This window comes from Pseudorca crassidens, chromosome 20 (genome assembly GCF_039906515.1).
Source record: "Pseudorca crassidens isolate mPseCra1 chromosome 20, mPseCra1.hap1, whole genome shotgun sequence".
NCBI lineage: Eukaryota > Metazoa > Chordata > Mammalia > Artiodactyla > Delphinidae > Pseudorca > Pseudorca crassidens.
In genome coordinates, this window is record NC_090315.1 from 15,952,664 (window position 1) to 15,977,782 (window position 25,119).

A 25,119-nucleotide genomic window follows, 5' to 3' on the forward strand; every position below is an offset into this window, starting at 1 on the left:
TGTGTGTGTGTGTGTGTGTGTGTGTAGTATTTTCAGTGTGGGTTACAGACCATAAACATCTAGAAACAACACACATAAAGGGGAAAAGTAAAGTGTTTCACTTTCACTTGGGTGTGAACATTTTCCACCATAAAAAAAAAAAAGTGAGAAGAGTGGCATTGTTTTGTATTTTTGCAAATCTCCTTAATGTCCAGTGTAATAGAATATAGCTGGTATTTTATATGTGCCCCTGTACTTAACCTGTTGACATAAATAAAATCTGGCCTGACACAGATATAGTTAGAAAATAGAGGAGTGTTTTAATAGCCTTTTCAGGTAATTGTCAACATTATCCTTTGATAATACACCAAAAATCAACAAGTAGTAATTTCTTAAAGGTTACTTATAATGTGGAATCTGGCTTTTATCTCTTGAAATCCATTTGTCTGTCTTATACTTTAATATACCCACAGATGATTTTGCAGCATTATGTACTAATTGGAAAATATTGGTTCAGTGAATTAGGCAGATCTTCCATCAACATATTTCATTATATGGTATTATAAAATCACATTCATTAAAATCATCACCAATCTCATCATAAAGGAGTAAGTATTGGGAAACTGTCAAGTTCTTGGTGGCAGATAACTTGTTTTTCAATATTCTAATTTTTTTGCTTGAAAGTCAAATTAACAAAATTACTGTCAGCTTTCTTTACTGTTTTAAAAAATCACTTCATTTTTTTTTACAAATGTCTACCAAATATCCAAGTCTGAGTCACCTTATTCAAAATTCGTCAGCTAATCTTTCAAATAAAATTGGTGTCCATAAAAACGTAGCTGGTTCAGCTCGCAAATCAACCATTGAAGTGCACTTCTTTGAAACAACTTCATACATGAAAGACTTTATGTGCATTTCTCTTTTCATCACGTATAGTTTTTAAAAGATGTGTACATATCAATTTTAGTATCGTGGTTGTGATATTATAGTATCATTTTGTAAGACATTACCATTGAAGTAAAGTGAGTAAAGAGTACATGGAATCTCCCTATATAATTTCCTGCAACCCTGTGTGAATCTACAGTTATCTCAAAATTAACAGTATAATTTTATTATTATTTTTTATTTTATTTTTTTGCGGTACGCAGGCCTCTCACAGTTGTGGCCTCTCCCGTTGCGGAGCACAGGCTCCGGACGCGCAGGCTCATTGGCCATGGCTCACGGGTCCAGCCGCTCTGCGGCATGTGGGATCTACCCGGACCGGGGCACGAACCCGTGTCCTCTGCATCGGCAGGCGGACTCTCAACCATTGCACCACCAGGGAAGCCCTAACAGTATAATTTTAAAATGTTGTACCCAAAGGTCAAGATTTAACAAAATTAATTTTTCCTTTTCTATGAAGAAAATTCTTAAGTGGAACTTGCATGGTTTTTTTTTACCACAGTAGGGGGTGGTAAAAAATACAATAATACTAGTAGTACAGTTTGGTGACACTGCCTTGATTCATGCTAGAAGCCCAGCAGTTTTGTCCATGATTGTTTCTGCACCATCAATGCAAATTTCAGCACAACAGAAAAACGTAAGTAATGTCTTAGTGTTATAACGAAACTTGTTTTGACCATGCAGATCATTTGAAAGGGCCCCCAAACATCCTCTGACCATACTTAGGGAACCACTGATCCATAATAATAAATTAGAATTAAATGAAACAATTACATTAAAATTTACTGCTACTCCTTTTAAAATGGAACATCTCAATGGTGACCATAACAGGCTTAACGGATTTGAAGCAATATTCATTGTTTCATACTGTTCATCATCTTTTCTTCAAAATTTTCTGCAGTACAGTCTACTACTTACCATAGGATTGGTAGGATGGGCAGTGGTTGCTCTGGGGCACATTTTCTGTCTGTTTTAAACATCTAGAGCTGTCACCTCAGGTTATGAAATATGGGGCAATAGTGGATGGATAGTCCAGACACAGATTGAAAGACAAAACCAAAAAAACCCTCCAAGACTGAGAGGATTCACATATCTGAATACCACGTGGTGTTTGCCTCCTAATCAGTTTCCAAATATGCACACAGATTTTAATGCTAGGCCCAGGCAGACAACTCAGGTTACCTGTCCTAATTCTGTCTCTTCTGAGAGGTTCTAAGCAGAAGGCCTGATGTGGGTTTAAGAATCAGTAGAGGTGGGCTTGGGCAGGGTCAAAGGATGGGACTTCTTTCTACCTATTTCTCAGAACATTTCCAGATCTTTCTGTTTGGTTGCTGCTCCATAGAAATGTTTCCCAGAGTTTAAATCTCTTTGAATCTATTTAAATCTTCATATACCAGCAGTGTTCTATTTTTTCCTGTTGAGAATTTTAAATAATTTAAGGCAAAATCTTTTATTTTTATGAGGCAATTACACTGAAAACTGAAATATTCCTTCCGAAAGCTAAAAAACTGGTGAAAGGTACATGTTTAATTTTGGAATCTTTATTTTTGTGACATGATTTTATGGAAAAGAGTAATTAAGTTCTAAGACTTAAAGAGATTAAAACTCAAAAGGTATTTTTCTGTTGAGAAAATGTAAGAGCATGAGGCCAGGATTTACCATGGGGAGGGCTAAGAAGGGCAGGCCATGCCAGCTGCTCCATTTAAGATAGCATTTCATAATTTTTCACCAGGTTCTGCTCACTCCACTCAACCTTAGATTTTGAACAAAAATTATGACTCTTACACCTCATATTATTTGAGATAGTGATTCCCTAACTCTAACTCCTTTGGATATCGAAACTTTGGGACCTATGTTTATTTTTTCCCTAACTGAAAGCCAATGACCCAACCACTGAGTATTGTACTTTAAATCCTACATCACCACTTTCTAAATACTCATACACTTTCTCTTACGCTTTCAAATTTATTCTAAATACCTGCACAGAGATAAAAAGATAAGTTATTATACAATTTCTACATTTTCCTGCCTGTTGTTAGAAAACTTATTTTCCAAAGAAAATTCACAGTCATTTAGTCAAGTTTCATGAAAAAAAACTGGGCCTTGGGACACGACTCTAAATGAATTTGTGGGATACTGCCATTTTCAAAAAGAGTATTCTCAACCAAAAAAGTAGTATATTTTACAATGGTTGGGAAAATTTAAACCAAATAATTACTAATGGGATGCTGTATGGTAACTCAAAGAAGAATAGAAAGTAATTTCATTTTGTATTTCTGTATATGTGTGTATATATTTTCTTCATAACACTACATAGTACATTTCTAGTCTAAAAACACTAGTCAATAAAAACATTTTCAGTATGGATTCAACCTGAAAACCAGAGACAGCCCCAGGAAGCAAGCAAAGATATGATATTTCCAAAAATGGACACCTCTTCCCAAACTCAGAGCTAGGATACCTACAATCTTTCTTACCTGTCAGCCTTTTGTATAATAAAACCTTCTACCCAAGCACTATCTCTGTCCCCATGAGTTGACCATTTTCCAAACTCTCCCTGAAGCTGACTCTGCTGGGTCATGCTCTGTGGAACCAAGATTAAATCAGCCATGGTTTCTGTCTCTTGTTCTCAGAAGGTAAGACAGACATCAAGAGATGGACTCTAGAATTGCTGTTTTTGTAACATCCAGGTTACTGTGGAAGGAGTGTTCAAGTATACTTGGGAAATATTGGAATAGTATCAATTCTCTAATTTCAACCTACTTAGTAAGTACTCTCTCCATCAAGTTACCTGAGAGACCTTCCACAACCTACCATCCCCACTAGGGAAAGCCAGAGCCCCTGAAAATGGGCCAGCAATTCTCCTTCAGGTGGATTGGAGATGTTGACCCTTACCATTAGTCTCGTGAACACTCCCATCACACATAAGATGTTTCTACTTTAGTGTCTGGCAATGGCTGACTTATTACTAAAGCTACAGCCCTGGTTGGGACTTCTGGTGTTTCATGCCGTGTGACTATTGGCTAAAGGTTTCACTACTTGTCCACACAAGGTTTCTATCCTGAGTGTGTCCTCTGATGTCTGATGAGGTTTGATTTCCGACTAAAGCCTTGCCCACACTTCCTACAAATATAAGGCTTCTCTCCTGAATGGATCCTCTGATGTCTAATAAGGTGCGACTGCCGGCTAAAGCCTTGCCCACACTCCCTGCATACATGAGGCTTCCCCCCCGAGTGTGCCCTCTGGTGTGTAATGAGAGTTAACTTATCACAAAAGCCTTGTCCACACTCCCTACACACAAAGGGTATACTCCCTGAATGTGCCCTCTTGTGCCTAAACAGGTTTGGCTTCTGGCTAAACTTTCTACCACACTCCCTGCATACGAAAGGCTTTTCCCCTGAATGTGTCCTCTGGTGTGAGATGAGGGTTGACTTATCATTAAAGCCTCGCCCACACTCTGTGCATACAAATGGCTTCTCTCCTGAGTGTGTCCTCTGGTGTGTGATGAGGGTTGATTTCCGGGTAAAGGCTCTCCCACACTCCCTGCATACAAATGGCTTCTCCCCTGTGTGTGACCTCTGGTGTTTGTTGAGGTTTGACTTCAGGCTAAAGCACTGCCCACATTCCAGGCACACATAAGGTTTAACCCCTGAGTGTGTCCTCTGGTGTGTCTTGAGGTTTGATTTCCAGCTAAAGTGACGCCCACATTCTGTGCACACATAAGGTTTCTCTCCTGTGTGTGTCCTTAAGTGTCTAATGAGGTGTGACTTCTGGCTAAAGCCTTGCTCACACTCCCTGCAAACATAAGGCTTCTCTCCTGAATGTGTCCTCTTATGTCTGATGAGGTGTGAATGCTGGCGAAAGCCATGTCCACATTCCTTGCAAATGTAAGGCTTCTCCCCAGAGTGTGCCCTCTGGTGTGTGATGAGGTTTGACTTCAGGCTAAAGCTCTGCCCACATTCCTTGCACACATAAGGCTTGACCCCTGAGTGTGTCCTCTGATGTGTGAAGAGGTTTGATTTCCAAGTAAAGCCTCGTCCACACTCCTTGCACACATACGGTTTCTCCCCTGAGTGTGTCCTCTGGTGTGTGATGAGGTTTGACTTCCAAGTAAAGCCTCGTCCACATTCCCTGCACACAAAAGGCTTTTCCCCAGAGTGTGCCCTCTGGTTTTTGATGAGGACTGACATACTGCTAAAGCTTTCTCCCCACTCAGTGTACATGTAAGGGGTCTCCCCTGTGTGTGTCTTCTGGAGGCTGAGCTGGTTTGACTCCTTGATAAAGCCTAGCCCAAACTCTCCATATTTGATTGCTCCAAATCCTGAGACTTCTAAACCATGTAATGTTTTGTCTGTTTCCTCAAGGTTTGTCCTCTGGGCAGGGCTGGGCACTATGTCCACAACTGTGTTGTCTTCCTTGGACCTTACTGGCTGTTCTTCCAGAGTTCTGGAGAATGCCTTTGAAGTGCTGCTTTTACTTACTCTCCCAAACAAAAGCTTGGAATCTTCTCTCTCTTGAATTTCTGCTTTGTTGCTTGAGCAGGTTTGATCAAAGACTTGCTCCTGCTGCTGTTTCTGATCTTCTGAATATTGTTTCCCTGAATGGAGATGATTTCCTGCACGTAAACTTGAGAAAAACTGAGGGAGATGACTGAGCCACACATGTTGGCTGAGGGTTTGCTGACTAGAGAATGCCAGAGGACAGGAGGGACAAGGTTGAATTTCTAGCTTTGATCCTGCTGAATAAAGAATGTTTTCAGTCAAAGCAGTCATAGGTAGGGCTGCCTAGGCCATTTTGCTTTGCCTACTGGTCATTCATATGTTCACATCACAAGCTGTTTCCCATTCAGCCATACTTCCCAAAATCTATTTTTTATTTCACATTTTATGCTTTACATTTTTATTGTAGGAAACAGTAAACCTGCTCAGTGGGCCAAATCCAGCCTGCAACCTGTTTATTGTATGGCTACAATATAATATCTAAAATATCCAGTTTTCAAAGAAACAGGAAAGAGTGAGTGACACATACCTAGGGAAAAAATTGCAGCCAATAGAAACTGTTGATGAGTGGGTCCAGATGCTGATACAGGGGGAAAAAAAAAAAGACTTCAAAGCAGATACTATGAATATATTCAAAGAACTAAAGAAAACAATGTGTGAAAAATTAAAGGTAAGTATGATAACAACTTAAAATGGAGAATCTCAACAAAGAATAAAAACTATTAATAAGAAACAAAAGGAAATTGTGAAATTAAAAAGTAAAATAACTAAAATTACAAAGTTACTAGAGAGATACCACAACATATTTGACTTTGTAACAGAACCAGTGAACCTGAAGATAAATCAATAGAAATTACCTAAAACAGAAGAACAGAGTTAAAGGAAGACTGAAGAAAAACAAAGAGCCCAGAAACCTGTAAGACACCATCAGGTAAACCAAACCTATGTGTAATGGTAACTCAGGAAGGAGAAGACAGAGAGAAAAGAGCAGAAAAAAAATCTGAAGAAATTATGGCTTAAAAAGTTCCAAATTAAAAAAAAAAACAAAAAACTTCCAAATTAGATGAAAAACAATCTACAGATCTAAGAAGCTCAACAAACCCCAAAATAAACACAAAGAGATCCTAGCTAGACACATCATAGCCAAAATGTTGACTATCAGAAAAAAAAAGACAAAAAGGAAATCTTGAAAACAGCAAAGGAAAAATGACTCAACATGTACAAGGGGAAAAACCATATGACTAGTGTTAACTTCTCATCAGAGACAATGGAGACCAGAAGGCAGTGGAATAATGTATTTAAGGTGCTGGAATAAAAGAGAAAAGACTTCTATCTATGAAGAATTCTATTCTCACAAAACTATGCTTCAAAAGTGAAATTGAGGGAATTCCCTGGAGGTCCAGTGATTAGGACTCCAAGCTCTCACTGCTGAGGGCCCAGGTTCAATCCCTGGCCAGGGAACTAAAATCTCACAATCCCACAAGCCACACGATTCAGCCAAAAAAAAAGAGAAATTGATATAAAGATATTCTCAGATTAACAAGTACTCAGAGTATCTGTTGATAGCAAACATGCCTTATAAGAAATACTCAGTAAGTCCTTCAGGTTGAAAAGAAATGACATGAGACACCAACTCAAATCCACAAGAAGAAATGAGGGCCACCGAGGGATGTCCCTGGCAGTGCAGTGGTTAAGACTCCATGCTTCCACTGTGGGGGGGCGCAGGACTGATCCCTGGTCAGGGAACTAAGATCCCGCATGCCACGCAGCAGGATCAAAAGAAAAGAAAAGAAAAGAAAGAAATGAAGGCCACTGAAACTGGCAAATATGTGGGTAAATATAAAAGATAACATATGTATATTTTCCTCTAAATTTCTCTAAAATACAAAAAACTATTATAAAAGGCAGTAAATATAACACAATATTGTGGGCTTTATAATATATGTATAAATATTTTACTGGAACTAAGTTAGTATTAATTAGAGGTAGACTGTGATAAATTAAGGTGCATATTTTATTTCCTAGAGCAGCATTAACTCCAAAACAAATTTAAAATCAAGAGTGATATGAAAATAGTACACTTAAATTAAAAAACCCAACAATATGTCATAAAAGAGGCTAGAGAAATAAAGACATGAGACATATTAAAAATAAACAGCAAAATGGCAGATTTAAACCATATCAATAATTATATTAAATATGAACAAACTGAACACTCCAAACAAAAGGCAGAGATTATCCCACTAGATTAAAAAAGCAATATCAAACAATGTGCTATTTACAAGGGACACATTCTGGATCCAAAAACACAAGTAGGTTAAAAGTTAAAAGGATGAAAAAAGATATACCATGCAAACAGTAATCACATAATCACAAGGGAATTGGAATGGCTACTATATTAATAGTAGACAAAATAGATTTCAAGACAAGGATTATTGCTAGACAAAAAGAGAGGTATTTCATAAAGACAAAAGGGCAATAAATCAGAAAAGTAAAACAATTATAAAGGTATCCACAACTAAAAACAGAGCCCTAAAATACATGAGACAAAAACTTACAGAACTAAAAGAAGAATTAGATAATTCAACAATAATTGGAAATGTCACTATTCTAGTCTCAATAATAGAAACCACTAGACAGAAAATCTCCAGGGATACAGAAAATAAACCAACTTGACCAAACTGATATGTATGGAACATTCCATCCAATGACTGCAGAATGCATATTCTTTTTAAGTGCACATAGACCATTCTTCAGAACAGATCATATGCTAGGCCAAAAAACAAATAACCGTTAAAGCTATATAAAGCATGTTTTTCTACCACAAAGGAGTGAAATTAGAAATCAACAAATGAAAGAAAGATGGAAAATCCACAAATATGTAGAAATTAAACAAGATACCTCTAAGTAACTCAGGGACAGAGAAGAAATCAGAAGAGAAATTGAAACATATTTTGAACAGAATGAAAACAAAACCCAGCATAATAAAATTTATGGGATGAAAAAAAAATTTATGGGATGTAGCTAAAGAAGTGATTAGAGAGAGATTTATAGGTTTAAATGCCTGCATTAAGGAAGAAGAATGGTTTCAAATCAACTGTCTAAGCTTCTATCTTAAGAAATTACAAAAAGAGCAAATTAATAAATAAGCAGAAGGAAAGAAATAATACATTTATAAAAAATTAATCAAATAGAAAACCAGAATGAGTAGAGAAAATCAATGAAATTAAAATTTGATTTTTGAAGAGATCAACAAAATTGAACAATCTTTAGCTAGAATGAACAAGAAAAAATAGAGAAGATAGAAATTACCAAATCAAGAAAGAAAGAGGGAACATCATTACTGACCTCACAGAAATTAGAAGGATTAAAAGTAGTATGAACAACTTTATGCCAACAACTGGACAACAAAGGCAAAACAGAAAAATTCCAGAAAAACACAAACTACCAAAACTAACTCAATAAAAACTAGAGTATCTGAATAGACCTATAATAAGTAACAAGATTGAATTAGTAATTAAAAGTCTTCACACAAAGACAAGCCCTTGTTCAAGTGTCTTCACTGGGGGATTCTAACCAATACTTAAAGAAGAAATGATACAAATTCTTCACAAGTTCTTACAGAAAATAGAGGAGAGAAAATTTCACCACTCATTATATGTAGTCATTACCCTGATACCAGAGCAGACAAAGATATCAAAAAGAAAGTAAGGGGCTTCCCTGGTGGCGCAGTGGTTGAGAATCTGCCTGCTAATGCTGGGGACATGGGTTCGAGCCCTGGTCTGGGAAGATCCCACATGCCACGGAGCAGCTAGGCCCGTGAGCCACAACTACTGAGCCTGCGCGTCTGGAGCTTGTGCTCTGTAACAAGAGAGGCCGCGATAGTCAGAGGCCCGCGCACCGCGATGAAGACTGGCCCCCACTTGCCACAACTAGAGAAAGCCCTTGCACAGAAACGAAGACCCAACACAGCCAAAAATAAATAAATAAATAAATTTAAAAAAAAAAAAAAAAAAAGAAAGTAAAATACAGATAAATACCCTTCATGAACAGAGGTGAAAAAATCCTTAACAAAATATTAGCAAACTAAATCCAGCAGCAAGTCAAAAAGAATTATACATTATAATAAAGTAGGATTTATTCCAGGAATGCAAAGCTCATTTAACATCTGCAAATCAATTAATGAAATACACCACACTAACAAAATAAAGACAAAAACTACATGAACATCTCAACAGATGCAGAAACATCTAACAAAATCCAATACCCATTCTTAAAAAATACTCCACAAACTAGGAATTGAATGGAACTTCCTCAACCTGATAAAAGGCATCTATATAAAACCTACAGCTAACATCATATTTAATGATAAAAGACTGAATATTTTCCTCTAAGTTCAGAAACCAGACAAGAATGTCTGTTATCAACAACTCCATTCTACACTGCACTGGAAGTTCTAGCCAAAAGGCTAAAGGAGGGGAGTAGCAGAACAAGGAAGAGGAGAAGTTAAAGATATCTAAATTGGAAAGGAAGAAGTAAACCTTTCTTTTTTTGTTCACAGATTATATGAGCCAGGACGTACAAAATTCCAAGGAATCCTCAAGAAAGAAACAACAAGTAATCATTGTATTTAATAAGGTAATATGATAAAAGCTCAAAATACAAAAATCAATCATATTTCTACATACTAGCAATGAACATTCCACAAATGAAATTAAGAAAACAACACCATTCACAATAACATAGATAATAATAAAATACCGAGGAATAAATTTGACACAAGTATTACCAGACATGTAAGGTGAACATTTTAAAACATTGCTGAGAAAAATTAAAGTCCTAAATAGACAACCATAAATTAGAAGACTCAATATTATTAAAACAGTGATTCTCCCTAAATTGATTGATAAATTCAATGCAAACCCTATCAAAAGCTTGTTTTGTTTTGTAGAAATTGACAATCTGACCCCCAAATTTATGTGCCAATTCAAAAAACATAGAATAGCCAAAATAATTTTGAAAAAGTTAGAGTATTTACACTCCTCAACCTCAAAACTTAATATAAGACCCCAGTAATGAAGACAGTGTGCTATTGTCATATGAAGAAACACAGAGATCGATGGAACAAAATTAGGAGTCCAGAAATGAATCATTTACAGTCAACTGATTTTCGACAAAGGAGCCACGGCAATTGAATGAGGGAAAGCATACTATTTTTTTTTTCTTAACACCCTCATTGGAGCACAATTGTCCCACAATGGTGTGTTAGTTTCTGCTCTATAACAAAGTGAATCAGCCACACATATACACACATCCCCACATCTCCTCCCTCTTGCATCTCCCTCCTTCCCTCCCTATTCCACCCCTCCAGGTGGTCACAAAGCATTGAGGTGATTCCCTGTGCTATGTGGCCGCTTCCCACTAGCTATTTATTTTACATTTGGTAGTGTATATATGTCCATGCTACTCTCTCACTTCATCCCAGCTTACCCTTCCCCCTCCCCGTGTCCTCAAGTCCATTCTCTATGTCAAGCATACTATTTTTAACAAATACTGCCAGGACAATTGAATATTCATATGCAAGAAAATGAATTTAGACTTTCACCACACATGACACATAAAAATTAACTAAAAATGGATCACAGCCTTAAGTGTAAAAGCTAAAAAATAAAACTTCTAGAAGAAACCAAAGAAGAAAATCTATGTGGCCTCGAGTTAAGCAAACTTCATAGTTACACCACAAAAAGCACAATCCATTAGAAAACTGTTAAATTGAACATCATCGAAATTTAAAACATTTATGCTTGAAAAGACACCATTAAGAGAATGAAAAGACAATCCACAGACTTGTCTTTTTTCTGAAACTTCATTTCATAGTTGAAAATAATTGAAAATCCTGTATGTGATATAGGACTTGTGTCTTGAATATATGAAAAATTCTTACAACTCAAAAAGAAGACAAACAATCCAACTTAAAAATGGGCAAAAGAACTAAGTAGCTACTTCACCGAAGAAGATATGCAAATGGTTAATAAGCACATGAAAAGATTAACATTATCAGTCATTAGGGAAATGCAAATTAAACCACAATGCAATACCACTACACACCCACTAGAATGTCTGTAATCAAAATTAGAGACAATTCCAAGTGCTGGCAAGGATGTAGAGAAACTGACACTCTAAAACACTGCTACTAGAAAATGCAAAAATAGAAAATATAAACATAATAGAAATGTAAAACATAAATGCTAATAGAAATGTACAGCCACTTGGGAAAATAATTATGCAGTTTCTTAAAAGGTTAAACATAAACATACCATACAATCCAGAAATTCTAGTCTTAGTTATCTACCCAAGAGAAATGAAAACATATGTCCACATCAAGACTGGTACATGACTATTCCTAGCAGCACTATTCACAATAACCAAAAAGTGGACAATCCAATTCACATCAACCTGTGAATAGCTAGACAAAATGTGGTATATCAATACAATGGAATATTATATGGCAATAAAAAGGAATGAATTACCAGTACATGCTGCAACATGGATGAACCTCAAAAACATTATGCTGAACCTCAAACATTATGTATTGAAGCCAGATACAAAGACAAATATATATTTTATGATACCATTTATATAAAATGTCCAGAAACAGCAAATCTATAGAGACAGCAAATCATTGGTTTCCTGGAGCTCAAATGGGAGGAGAAATAGATGCAAATGGGCACAAGGTAACTTTTTAGAGTGATGGAATGTTTACTCAAAATAATTGAACTGTACACTTACAGTAAGTAGATTATGGTATTTAAGTTATAACTCAATGAAGCTGTTAAAAAAGGAGCTGTGGAACTGTATACTTCTAAAGAGAGGTTATTGAAATGGTCTGTATTAAGAGAGACTAAATAGATATGCCACGTAAATGCACTACTGGGCCATGTTCTGGAGAGGAAAAAATATTACTGTGTCTACTGATGATTATGAGAGGTAGATGATAGGTATTAGATAAAATTATTGTGTTGAAGTTAAGTTTACTGAAGTTGATAACTGTACTGTGGTTATATGAGAATATCACCATTCTTAGAAAATCTTTTAACATACATCCACATATGAACCTACATATATAGGTACACACAAATATATATACATAAACATATACATAAATACATACACATACGTATGGTGGAGGGAGAAGGGAGAGCATGCACACAAGAGACACACAAGCCAATGATAAAGCAAACTGGGTGAAATATTAGTAGGTGATTTTATGATACCATTTTATAAAAATATATATGCCATATATATTTATACATATTTGTGTATGTGTAGAGGACATAAGAATGTTCTTTGTACTATTTTTATTTTTGCAAATTTTCTGTAATTTTGAAGTAATTTCCAAATATCAAGTCAAAAATAAATAGGATGAAGCCCACTTCTGAAAATGGCAGCAGACTGAACTGGTCACAAGTATCCTCCGCAGAAAACAATGCGAAGTGAGAGGAAGGGAGGCTTCCTGGTGGAGGGATGCGACAAAGAAACCAGGAAAGTCCCTCCCTTAACTGAAGATGATATTCTGGAAAAGAGGTCATGCCAGGCAGCCTTACCAGGGACCTAGGGGACTAGAAAAGAGCTTCCTCCCAGTACCTGAGAGATGCCTCATCCTTCCCTACCTGCCATGCTGCAGACGGTTCCAACTACCCTGTGTCACACTCACCTGGACAGAGACTCAGCGGACGTTGCCTCTCCTCTATCCAGGGCTCTTCCCCTCGCTCCAGCTGAGAAATGAGTTTTGGTTTGCAAAATGGAATTTCTGCTCATAAGGAAAGAAAAAAAGGAGACTCTTGGTTATGAGCTCAAGGGGCCATTCCAGAACTCAGAGACAAAATGGAGAGGGAAACCCAGAGGGTGATACAGAGGACCTATGAATAGTGAACTCTCTGCAGTAGAAGGGTTGAGTAAGAAAAGGTGACTCCAATCAGAAAAACAGCATATTAACACAGTGAATGAAAATCTCCTGGGTTTGGGGCAAGATAAAGTAAGAAAAAAAATGCAGAGTGGCATACACAATATGAATAAATCTACCTGCTTTCAACTCTACTGAATCCAGATCCACCTGAGGAAAAAGGTAAATTTTTGTTTTGAAGCCCAACCCTAAGACAAAGCTGCTTTGTGAGTAGCCTTTCTTTGTGACATATAGAAAATACCGTGAGCCAGACTTTAAGTGCTATGGGAAGCCATTCTTACCTAGTGAGACCAAGTGGTTATAAGTCTCCAGCATCACCTCCCTGTGCAAGGTCCTCTGAGCGGGGCTCAACAGCCTCCACTCCTCCTGGGTGAAGTCCACAGCCACATCCCCGAACGCCATGAATGCCTTTTAACACAAAACACACCTCTGCTCATCCAGGAGTCTGCCTTGTCCACACCTCAGGATGAGAGATCAAAAGGCATCCCTGAGGAGGTAGAGAAGATTTCTAGACCTTACTATGGATGATGAATAAAGGGTAACAGAATATACCACTCTAAAATATGCCACTTTGGCATAAGGATTATTTTGAGCTGAAGGCAATTAATAAGCAGACACAAGAAAAGCTCTCTGCCCTCTCCCATTTGCCTAAAAGCAGAACATAAATTTGCAAAGGTGTCCCCCTTCCCCTCTCTACCAGGAGGACAGAAATTAATCACCAGATACAACTCTAGACCCTTATCAGCCCAGGGATAGGCACCAGAGAAATCTACATAGCAAACCTTCACTAACTAGCCCTTATCTTCCATTAGTTCCCCCATATATTATTAACCTTCCCACAATTTGCTGCCTAGAAACTCAAAGTCCTTTTCCTTTGTCTTGTCACTTCTCTATAGTTATTGCTATTTTGTTAAGATGCTATATAAGCTCAAGTTCTAACCACCCCTTTTGAGTTACCCATCACTGAGTACTCCCATGTGTATGCATGATGCACATGTTAATAAATTTCCGATTGTTTTTCTCTTGTGAATATGTCTTGTGTCTAATTTACAGCCAATGAAAAAAAGAATTTTTCTCCTCCCATACATGACCTTCGTGCCAATAGTTCAAAGACCATTACTCTCCCATCTCTATCCAGCCAGCATCATTGTGCACCTATCACTGTCAACATGCTAGGCTCACTGCTATGGGGGATAAAAGCAAAAGTTCTTTCCCATTGGGAGCTTTAAATCTAAGCAGGAAGACATCATGCACACTACATTAAAAGAATAATTCTCTTGCTGAGTTCGAAGAATTTCAGAGACTACTTGGTCTAAGCATTTATGTTCTACATGAAGCAGCTCAGCCTCTGGGGCAGGGGATGAATAACCCACCATTATGTATACTTCAGGCAGGGCTCACTCCTTCCCCTCCCTCACACTGCCACTTGCACTGCTCAGGCCTGAGGAATGGAAGTGGATGGTGATGAAGAGCCTGGATTCAAAACACTCTGCCTGGATTTGGAACCTATCTGTCCCCAGCTAGTGTACCCTTAGGCAAATTAGTTAACCTCTCAGCACCTCAGTTTCTTCTTCTCTGAACTAAGAATAACAGTGTTTATCTCCCAGGTTGTGCTGAGGATCACATGAGTTGATAAATGTAAGGACTCAGACAACTGACTGCTCCACACAGTAAGTGTGTGGTGAGGGGGTTTTTTTTGTTTGTTTTTTGGGTTTTTGTTTTGTTTTTGTCCGTGCCACGCAGCTTTCAGGATCTTAGTTCCCCAACCAGGGGCTGAACCCACGCCCTCGGCAGTGAAAATGCCAAGTCCTAACCACTGGACTGCCAGCGAATTCTCTGTGTGGTGTTTTTTTGTGTTTTTTTTTTTTTTTTTTTTGCGGTACGCGGGCCTCTCACTGTTGTGGCCTCTCCCGTCGCGGAGCACAGGCTCCGGACGCGCAAGCTCAGCGGCCATGGCTCACAGGCACAGCCGATCCGCAGCATGTGGGATCTTCCCGGACAGGGGCACGAACCCGCGTGCCCCGCATCGGCAGGCGGACTCTCAACCACTGCACCACCAGGGAAGCCCTCTGTGTGGTGTTTTAAATTACGGATTCTTGGGTCCCACCACAAATCAATAAAATCAGACTCTTCAGGGATAAGGCTTTTATACTTTTAAGGGCTCCTGTGTATAGTCATCGTTGCAAATCACTGGGTCAGAGGAATCTGGAGAGGGAGAGGTCACTGTAGGATACAGAGATCAGAAATGGTTTCATGAGAGGGCAGTATGATCTTGGTCTTAAAGGCTAGGCAGGATTCAAAGGATGAAGGAGCGTGGAAGGCTAGGTACTCCAGACAAGGCATGTGAGATGGGAGGGAATAAAGAATGAAAAGTGGCTAGTTGGGAAAGAGAGCAGGCAGGTTGTAGCAGCCTACAGAAAGTCTGAAAGGTCAAAGGAATATAAAACTCTGTCCTCTATTGTGCATTTAAGGCAATATTTGAATACTACCCTTGAACTGATGGTAGAGGACTACACATGTGAATAGACAGGTGGTAAAGCACATGTTGCAAAATACTCATCATTGAATCTAGGTGGTGGGTATGTGAATGTCAATGTACAAGTCTTTGTATTTTTTTCTTTATGTTTGAAGCTGTTCATAATTAAATGTTAGAGAGAAAAAGACTATTCACTCATTCAAGTTCCTGCCCAGTCCCTGTAGTGATATGATCTTATAGATCCTCCTCAGAATAAACACACACACACATACCTTGAAAATCTCTGACAAAGGAGCTACATTACAGACCAACCTGCATCATTTCAACAAGTTTAATACAACTGGTATTCCTGCAGCTCTAGAAAGATTCATGGTTTCTTTGTCTGAGACCCATGCATGTAGGGAGGGTATGGTAAACACTAACTGGATGATCCATTTCAAAGCTCTCCCACTGAGTAGCAACATAGCTAGCAGTCTGGGGGACTAATTTAGAATAAAGAAAAAATACCTAATGAATTTTCACATCTGACTAAACAGATCTCCTGAAAGCCTGTTAAAAGTTTCAGTCGGATGCTTCTACCTAGCTTCTATACATGATAATGTATAGAAAGAGAAGAGTTAAAGAAACAACTAAGCAGTTCACAAGCATAATTTAGAGGAAATACAGACAAGCCAGGACTTGCTGGGTTGGAAAATAAAACTGTTTTACATCTCCAGTCTCTCCAGCCAACAAGAGTCTCAAAATAAGAAATGGCCTCAGGGTAAAGATCAAGAGTTTGGCTAAAAGACCCAAATGTTATGACCTCTGAAATTGTTAAGGTGATACCTAGTAGACAAAAGGGCTTCTGAGATTCTTACAGGTATTGTCCCATAGCACTGGCACCCTGCCCAAAGATTAGAGGCCTATCTGGAAAGGAAATGTGATTGTAGCTTTTTGTTTAATAGAGTAATATAATCTGATACATGGGAAACCCAAAGAGTTTTTAAAGAAGTTATATCAGGGCTTTCCTGGTGGCACAGTGGTTAAGACTCTACCTGCCAATGCAGGGGACATGGGTTCGAGCCCTGGTCCGGGAAGATCCCACATGCCACGGAGCAACTAAGCCCGAAAGCCACAACTACTGAGGGTGTGCTCTAGAGCCCATGAGCCACAACTACTGAGCCTGTGCCCCACAACTACTGAAGACCACGTGCCTAGAGCCCATGCTCTGCAACAAGAGAAGACACTGCAATGAGAAGCCCGCGCACTGCAACAAAGAGCAGCCTCTGCTCGCCACAACTAGGGAAAGACCACGCACAGCAACAAAGGCCCAACGCAGCCAAAAATATATAAATAAAAAATAAATAAATTAAAAAATATATATATATACTCTAAAGAAGTCATATCAGCTTTACTAAAAGGGATGGAGAGAGTTCAAAATGAAGAGGCCTCCTATGTGCCTCCAACTCCTTCCCTTTTTGAATGGGAGTGTATATTGCAGTTTTCCTGTCCATGTCTCACCACTGTGTGCTAGGTGGGTAGTTGGGGGTAGAGGGAAACAAATAAATTGTCTTTTTAGTATACATCTCTGACTCAAAAAGAGTTTCACTGAAGAAGCCTTAGCCACATCCAGACTGATATGCATATGATACTGGACTTTGAGGATGAAACTTCTGGGGATCCTGGGAGGGGGTGAGTTTATCTTGCACAAGGGAAGGACATGGATCACTGGGACCAGAGGGTAGTTACAGTAATGAACCCCACTGTATAACATCTCCCTATATCTACACCCTTGTGTTAGTCCCTTCCACAACTCTGCACTTTGATCAAAGGGACATTAGCAAACATAACACGAGCTGAGGCTTAAAACGTGCTTGTCCATTGGGGTTGTCCTCTCTCTTGCTGTGTAGGGAAACCCAAGACCATCATTTGATCAAGCCTAAGCAGAGTCTCTAGAACAAACCCAAGCCTACATGGAAAAGAACCAAGAAAAACCAACACACCTGAGACAACCAGCTTGGTAACTGTCATGCATGGATAGTCACCCAGCCCCAGTCAAACCACCAGCTGACTGCAGCAACAAGAGCACAAGTGAAACCTGCAAAACATCCATCCGTGCCCAGCTCAAAATGCTGACCTATCAAATTGTGTGCTAATAAATTATTTTTTCTTTTTAAATATTTATTTAGTTATTTGGCTATACAGGGTCTTAGTCGCAGCACTCGGGACCTTCGTTGCAGCATGTGGGATCTTTTAGCTGCGATATGCGGGAACTTTTATTGCAGCATGCGGGATCTAGTTCCCTGACCAGGAATGGAACCCAGGCCCCCTGCATTGGGAGCATGGAGTCTTAACCACTGGACCACCAGGTAAGTCCCTAAATTATTTTGTTTTAAGTCAGTAAGTTTTGGGTAGTTTTTTATGAAGCAAAGGCTAACCTATACATTGATAAAGGAGTCATGTTATATGAAAAATACTTTGCAAGTAATATTAACCTTGAGATCAAGGTTCATTGATTGCCAAGATGCTCATGCTGTCACAAACGCCTAAGAGAGATTCACACAGCAACAGATTCAGTCCTCCCATTTCTCACTGCCTCCCAGGCATGAAGTCATTAGGTGATAGAGGAGATTTATTTGAATGACTTGAATAGTTATTTTTCTCTCTTTTTCCAGCCAAGTGCCTAAAAAGTGAATTTAATCTAAATTAAAGGTGTATATGAGATTACTCCACTGTGCTGGCAATAAACACATTTTCAGAATGAATAGTCAGAACATGATGTCATAAACAGAACACATTTGAAGTGAAGACTGCCCTGAATATCTAAGACACTGTTGTTGAGACACTGAAGGAAGACTTCTGAACAGAAAAGTGATGTTACTGTAATGTTTGGGGGACGTGAGGATTACAGATGCAATGGGTAGCAAAGGAACATATCAACATGGGGAAACAAATCAGGACATTATTGTGAACATTCACATGAGAGAAGAAGATCTGCACTGGTAGGTCTACCCTGGGAATGTAACACTGCACAGTGTAACAAAAACAAAAAAACTGCACAATGTAAAGTGAAACATGGTGATGGAAGAAAGGAATCTCAAAAAAGGAAGAAATAATGGATAGGATCACATGTTTTAGAACAAGCAGGGTTCCAAAGCTCCAACCGGTGTGAGTGCTCATTGCTTCAAAATATTTATTTCTACTCACTTTGTCATATTTTAGTTTTGAGAATAAATACAAATCTATAAAAGAATTTCATGCACAAAGCTGACCACAGAAGCATTATTTGCAACAGTTAAATATTGGGAACAAGTTAAATGTTCCCCCAAATTGAGAATTAGTGGATTGGATCATTCAGTCAAAGCACTATTATAGGATAAAGAAGATGTGGCATATATATACAATGGAATATTACTCAGCCATAAAAAGAAACGAAATTGAGCTATTTGTAATGAAGTGGATAGACCTAGAGTCTGTCATACAGAGTGAAGTAAGTCAGAAAGAGAAAGACAAATACCGTATGCTAACACATATATATGGAATTTAAGAAAAAAAAAATGTCATGAAGAACCTAGGGGTAAGGCAGGAATAAAGACGCAGACCTCCTAGAGAACGGACTTGAGGTTATGGGGAGGGGGAAGGGTGAGCTGTGACAGGGCGAGAGAGAGTCATGGACATATACACACTAACAAACGTAGTAAGGTAGATAGCTAGTGGGAAGCAGCCGCATGGCACAGGGATATTGGCTCGGTGCTTTGTGACAGCCTGGAGGGGTGGGATAGGGAGGGTGGGAGGGAGGGAGACACAAGAGGGAAGACATATGGGAACATATGTTTATGTATGACTGATTCACTTTGTTATAAAGCAGAAACTAACACACCATTGTAAAGCAATTATACCCCAATAAAGATGTTAAAAAAAAAAAAAGCACTATTATAGAAATCGCTTTCAGTTGGATAAATGTTGGTTGTTCCTTCATCTATTAAAAAATGGGTCTGAGTAGATATAATGTCACTAGCTTTAATACAATACGATCTTATCATTAAGGTCTATCAAAATGTATGTATGTAGGGGTGTGTGTGTGTATGTATATAAAATTGACCAAATCCCAATGATAGAGAAATCTAAAAATAAAATGCAAGACTCATAAGTGTGCAGGCTGTGCTTTACACATCACTGAATGTAGTCTATCAAGAGTTCTGCAAACAGTAAACATTCAGCAAATTTGTTCAATGGAATCAAGGAGAAAATACTAAGAATTAGTAACATCATGTTCCTGCCAGCCCAACTCATTTGTTACAAATTCTACTTTACCCTCTCAGGCAGTGATAGCTAATATCCTACTGTATATTTGCTTAAATTGTTGCATGTAATTCAGAGGTCATGCATATTAGAGTACCTGGAAATCCTCCTCAAACCCCCTGAAATATGTGGTTAATTACATGCCCCAAATAACATATCAAAACAAACAGAAACTCCCTTGTTACTTATTAGTTCCTTCAAATTAATTTCTTTAAGGTGTGGTTCCTCCATGCACCAAACATATCATGTGTGCCAGGTACTCCTCTAGGCACACAGGTTTCATCTTAAACAACTTACACAATTCAAATGCTTGTGCACTTTCGTCAAGTTTTCATAATGCTTTTTCTTCTTTTTTCTTTTTTAAAGTATTAAGAGCAGGAAAAGTCAGCTCACACAAATTTCTGGCTTTTCCCAGAAAATCAGAATGCTTCCCTAGTAACATTATAAGTGGGGAAGAAAGTACACACAAAAGATTCAATGTTACCTTAGGAAATGCCCCAGATTTCCCATGCATTCTTGGTACTAACACTTTTCAGATGAATATAATATTTTACAAATAAGAAATGCAGAACTCTCAAAGTTGTTCTGATAATGCCTAGGAAATTGTAAATCTCTAACATGGAGACCAGGATTAAGAATAAACCAAGAAGGCTTCCCTGGTGGTGCAGTGGTTAAGAATCCGCCTGCCAGTGAAGGGGACACGGGTTCGATCCCTGGTCCGGGAGGATCCCACGTGCCGCCGAGCAACTAAGCCCGTGCACCACAACTACTGAGCCTGCACTCTAGAGCCCATGCTCCGCAACAAGAGAAGCCACCACAGTGAGGGGCCCGTGCACCATGGGGAGGAGCAGCCCCCGCTCACCCTCACCGCAACTAGAGAGGGCCCGTGCACAGCAATGAGGACCCAACTCAGCCAAAAATAAATAATTAAAATAAATAAATTTATTTAAAAAAACAAGAAATCAAGACAACGAAGGCAGATCTGAAATAACAAAGTTAGTGCATATCAAAATGATAGTAAACAAGCCTGGCAACTGTGTTGGTGCTCAATAAATATCAGTCCTATTCAATTAAGTCAAACTCATCATAGTCACCATTCTCAGGGGTTAGAAAATTTCCCCTTCAGTTCCTATGTGCCTATAGCTCTGATTTCCTATGTCAAATCCCTTCTCAACATTCTTCAAAATCCATCTTACTTGGCTTCCCTGGTGGCGCGGTGGTTGAGAGTCCGCCTGCCGATGCAGGGGACACGGGTTCGTGCCCCGGTGCGGGATGATCCCACACGCCGCGGAGCGGTTGGGCCCGTAAGCCATGGCCGCTGAGCCTGCGCGCCCGGAGCCTGTGCTCCGTAACGGGAGAGGTCACAACAGTGAGAGGCCCGCGTACCGCAAAAAAAAAAAAAAAAAAAAAAAATCCATCTTACTCAAAGACAAAGTCTACACTCCTCAGCCTGGCACTTGACCTGGCCACCCAGACTCAGAGAGGTGGAAAATAAAAATCCTTCTGGGGCCAGGCAGGTAATAAAAATTACAGAGACAGGCAAAACGTTAGATTTCAATGGTTTCAACCTCAGTATGGAGGATACTATGGAAACTACAGCAAATAGACTGTGCAGGACCTGTCCAAATGATGCAGACACTGTTCAGCTCAAATTCCCTGACGCCAAAGTAGAGTGCAGTTTATTTTCTGAGAGGCAAGCAATCCAGAATTTTTGGTGAAATCTCCCCATTGCCAGATGCTGAAAATGCTCTCAAATGTAAAATTCAGGTTAGACTATATCATGTACTGGTGAAGATAGTCTGTATCTTCACCAGTACATTATTTAAAAATCAACCTAAAATACGATCTTCCCACACTGTGTTAAGGGCAGTGTGCCCAGTGGCCCAGCCTCAGACTAACCATTCTTCTTGCCCTCCCACTGGTATGTCTTCACCAATTCTCCAATGTACCAGACTCGCAGGGGTAGTTCAAACAGCCCTACTTCTCCTGGAAGTCCTCCCTAGCCACTTCAGGCCGCAGTCTACTCTGCTGTCCCTGCCTTTCATCCTTATCACTGGACAATTAAGCCTGGATGTCCCTGTATTTTTATTTAAATTGCTCCATGTGTGTTGTTCACAATTAACTACTTTGAGGATGACTGAAGTATGGATGGAGCAGAAAGAAATGTTGAGGGAAACTCCATGTAAGCCACTCCTCCAGGACCAGGCAAGAGCTTTGCCCAATACCAACAAGACAGCCTCCAGAGCAAGAAAGGGGAATGGATTCATCCTCTTGACAGTCAAGATGGAATTTTACGGAAATTCTCACCTCTTTTTTGGCTTTCAGGAGCCCCGTGGCCATTTTCCTGATCTCCTGAGTGCTCTCCCTGAAGAAGGGCAAAGTCTCAGAAGGCAGATCTGAGGATGTGAAGAGAAAAAAGAGCATGCCTAGTTGGAAAACCCCTCCCATGTGCAGGCGGGGTGTGCTCCAGAGCCCCACTACTGGGGATTGGGAGTGTCACAGAATTCACCACCACAAGCCAATTCCCATCTAGCCTCCTGGAGAAAGGGCCCAGGGTGACGGAGCACCCTCAAGCTCAGCCCCAAGCTCTGGCCAGAGAGTGAAGCCCATATTCTCCAGCAGTGGAGTAAGGGTTTGTCCCTAAGGCAGACTGTGTCCTCGTAAAACCGGGACAAGCATGGGGACGTGCTGAGTGGACGAGGCAGTGACTATTGGGCACTCACGGAACGCGGGGTGCACGTTACCGATTCTGAGGCTGAAGCTCGGGAACCAAGAGCAGAGGTGTGAGAAGGACCCGAACACAGTTGTCTACACCGTTGCCAACCAGCCTAATGGGCGGACTCCACCGGCCGGAAGTGTTCCTGTTACGCCAACTCCTCACGCTAAGGGGCGAGCGGAAGAGAGGGCGGAAGTGGCCGCAGAGGCCTCTGGAGAGTGTAGTCTTGGGGTGGAGAGGAGGAGGGCGTGGGCTTCTCCATGGCAGGGTGACTCTCACATCTGCACCTCTTTTACAGCCAAATTTAGGAGCCCGTTGTTAAGGTGCCCAGACCGCGAGGTTCACCAGTTTTTCTGCCGAGGGCCAATGAGATCTGCAGGCCACGAGAGCGTCGCGGACACCGCCGAGAAGTCTAGGAAATGTGGTCCTGGAGCCCGGTGTTGCAGCGGCGGGTGACCAGACTGTGCGCACTGACCTTCAGCGGCACGAGGGAGCTAAGCTTCCCCACCCAAGTCTCCACTGATGTCCCCTTCCCGGAGCTGAAACCAGGGTCGGCACGGGCTGGACCAGAGGCGGGCCGATGTGGGCGCGGCTCAGAGTAAAGCACTTGGAGGGTGGGGAAGCGGGGTGATGCTCTGTTGGGACGCCCAGATAGGAGCGACACCGGCTTTACGTCCCCGAGGTTGGAAGGGGGCGCCACTATAGACAGGGAACACCAAGGCTGTTTTCGGAGAGAGCGGGATTGGCTTGGGCCAACTTGGAATGGCGGTGGGAGTGGCTTTCGTCTTGTGTGCCCGGGATTTTGAGGAGTGGAGAGGCTGGACTTGGGTAAAGAGCAAAAGGTTCCCTGGTGGTAGTAGTATAATGAAGCCCCACGGCTCGAGCCAGCAATACAATACCTGGTACAGGTATCGCTTGGAGGAAACTTTCCGAGCTGGTGGTGGTGGTGGTGGTGGTGGTGGTGGTGGTGGTGATGGTGAGGGAGACAGGGGTGAAGAGGAGGCATAATTTGACAGTTTTGTTCATCATGGATTGGGGGGAGGGGGAGATTTGGTTCATCATTTTTATTTTTAAGATAATACATTAAAATATTTATCTTGATTACTGAGTGTTTTTGGTGCTTCCTTAAATTCTGTACCCCAAATCCCCACATTAAGGAAAAGCATAGATAGATCTGATGCTACATGAACCTCATTGGCACCTAGTGGCCTATAGCTTTGATAAGAGGTGAGGGGTTGGCTTCTGGGCATTAAGTAGCCAGAAAGAGTCCTTTAGGAGCTTACCCTGAATTGTTGAATTGTCAGTGATCTCTTCTTTCCTGACTTCCTTAAAATCCACAATTTCCTGATAACTACTCCACTCAAAGCACCACCCTCAAGGCACCTCCAAGGCCCATCATGGTGCAAATATTCAAAGAATACTCTTAAATCTTAACACTCTACTCCAGAATCTTTCCCAATATCCCTTTGCCTGGAGAAGTAAAAAAGAAAAAGGTTTGCATGTTAGCATCAGCCTCCCAGACTGCACAGGGGTTCAGGAAGGAGGATCAGCCCAGCACCCTATTCCAATCCTTGACAGACCTCACCAAGGATTTCATATCCCTGAATGTGGAATGTTTCTAAAAGAACTCAGTGGGCACCAAAGTCAGGCATGGGGCTGAGAGGAGCACAAATGAAATGGAGGGACTGAAAAGTGTCAGAGAAGGGATGGAGGGTTGCGGGGGGGGGGGGGGGGAGCAGAGGAGGTGGGATCCTGAGATAATCCAGATCCTTATGTGTAGACATGTGTACACAGTCTGTGAAGAGAGATCCAGGCTGACAGGTTATCTATAATAAATCAAACATAACAGCAGATTGGGTAATGATGGGGCCCTGGGAACTTTCTCCCCTTTCTCCCTTCCACAGAGGGGAAAGGGACTGGAGATTGAATCAATCGCCAAAGACCAATGATTTAATCCATCACACCTATGTAATGAAGCCTCCATAAAACCCCAAAAGGTTGGGGTTTGGAGAGCTTCCAGGTTGGTAGAGATTCAGGGAGAGTAGCGTGTTCAGAGAGCATGAGAGCTCTGCACCCCTCCCCGATACCTTGCCCTATGCATCTCTTCCATCTGGCTGTTCCTGAGTTATAATCTTTTATGATAAACTGGTAATCTAGTAAGTAAAATGATCCTCTGGATTCTGTGAGCCACTCCAGCAAATTAAATGAGGAGGGGGTTGTTGGAACCTCCAGTCTATAGCCAGTTGGTCAGAAGCCCAGGTGA

The 25,119-nt window shown here is 40.5% G+C and overlaps 1 protein-coding gene across 1 annotated transcript in view; it reads right to left on the bottom strand.

Moving 5' to 3' along the window:
• LOC137215512 (zinc finger protein 850-like) overlaps positions 1 to 25,119 on the bottom strand; it is a 90,863-nt gene continuing 65,744 nt past the window's right edge. The window contains exons 10-14 of the mRNA XM_067720795.1: positions 22,885 to 23,145; positions 22,448 to 22,505; positions 13,665 to 13,791; positions 13,135 to 13,230; positions 1 to 5,659 (exon numbers count right to left, since the gene is read on the bottom strand). Coding sequence (XP_067576896.1) covers positions 3,978 to 5,659; positions 13,135 to 13,230; positions 13,665 to 13,791; positions 22,448 to 22,505; positions 22,885 to 23,145 — 2,224 coding nt within the window. The 3' untranslated portion in view covers positions 1 to 3,977. The remainder of the gene's footprint in view (positions 5,660 to 13,134; positions 13,231 to 13,664; positions 13,792 to 22,447; positions 22,506 to 22,884; positions 23,146 to 25,119) is intronic.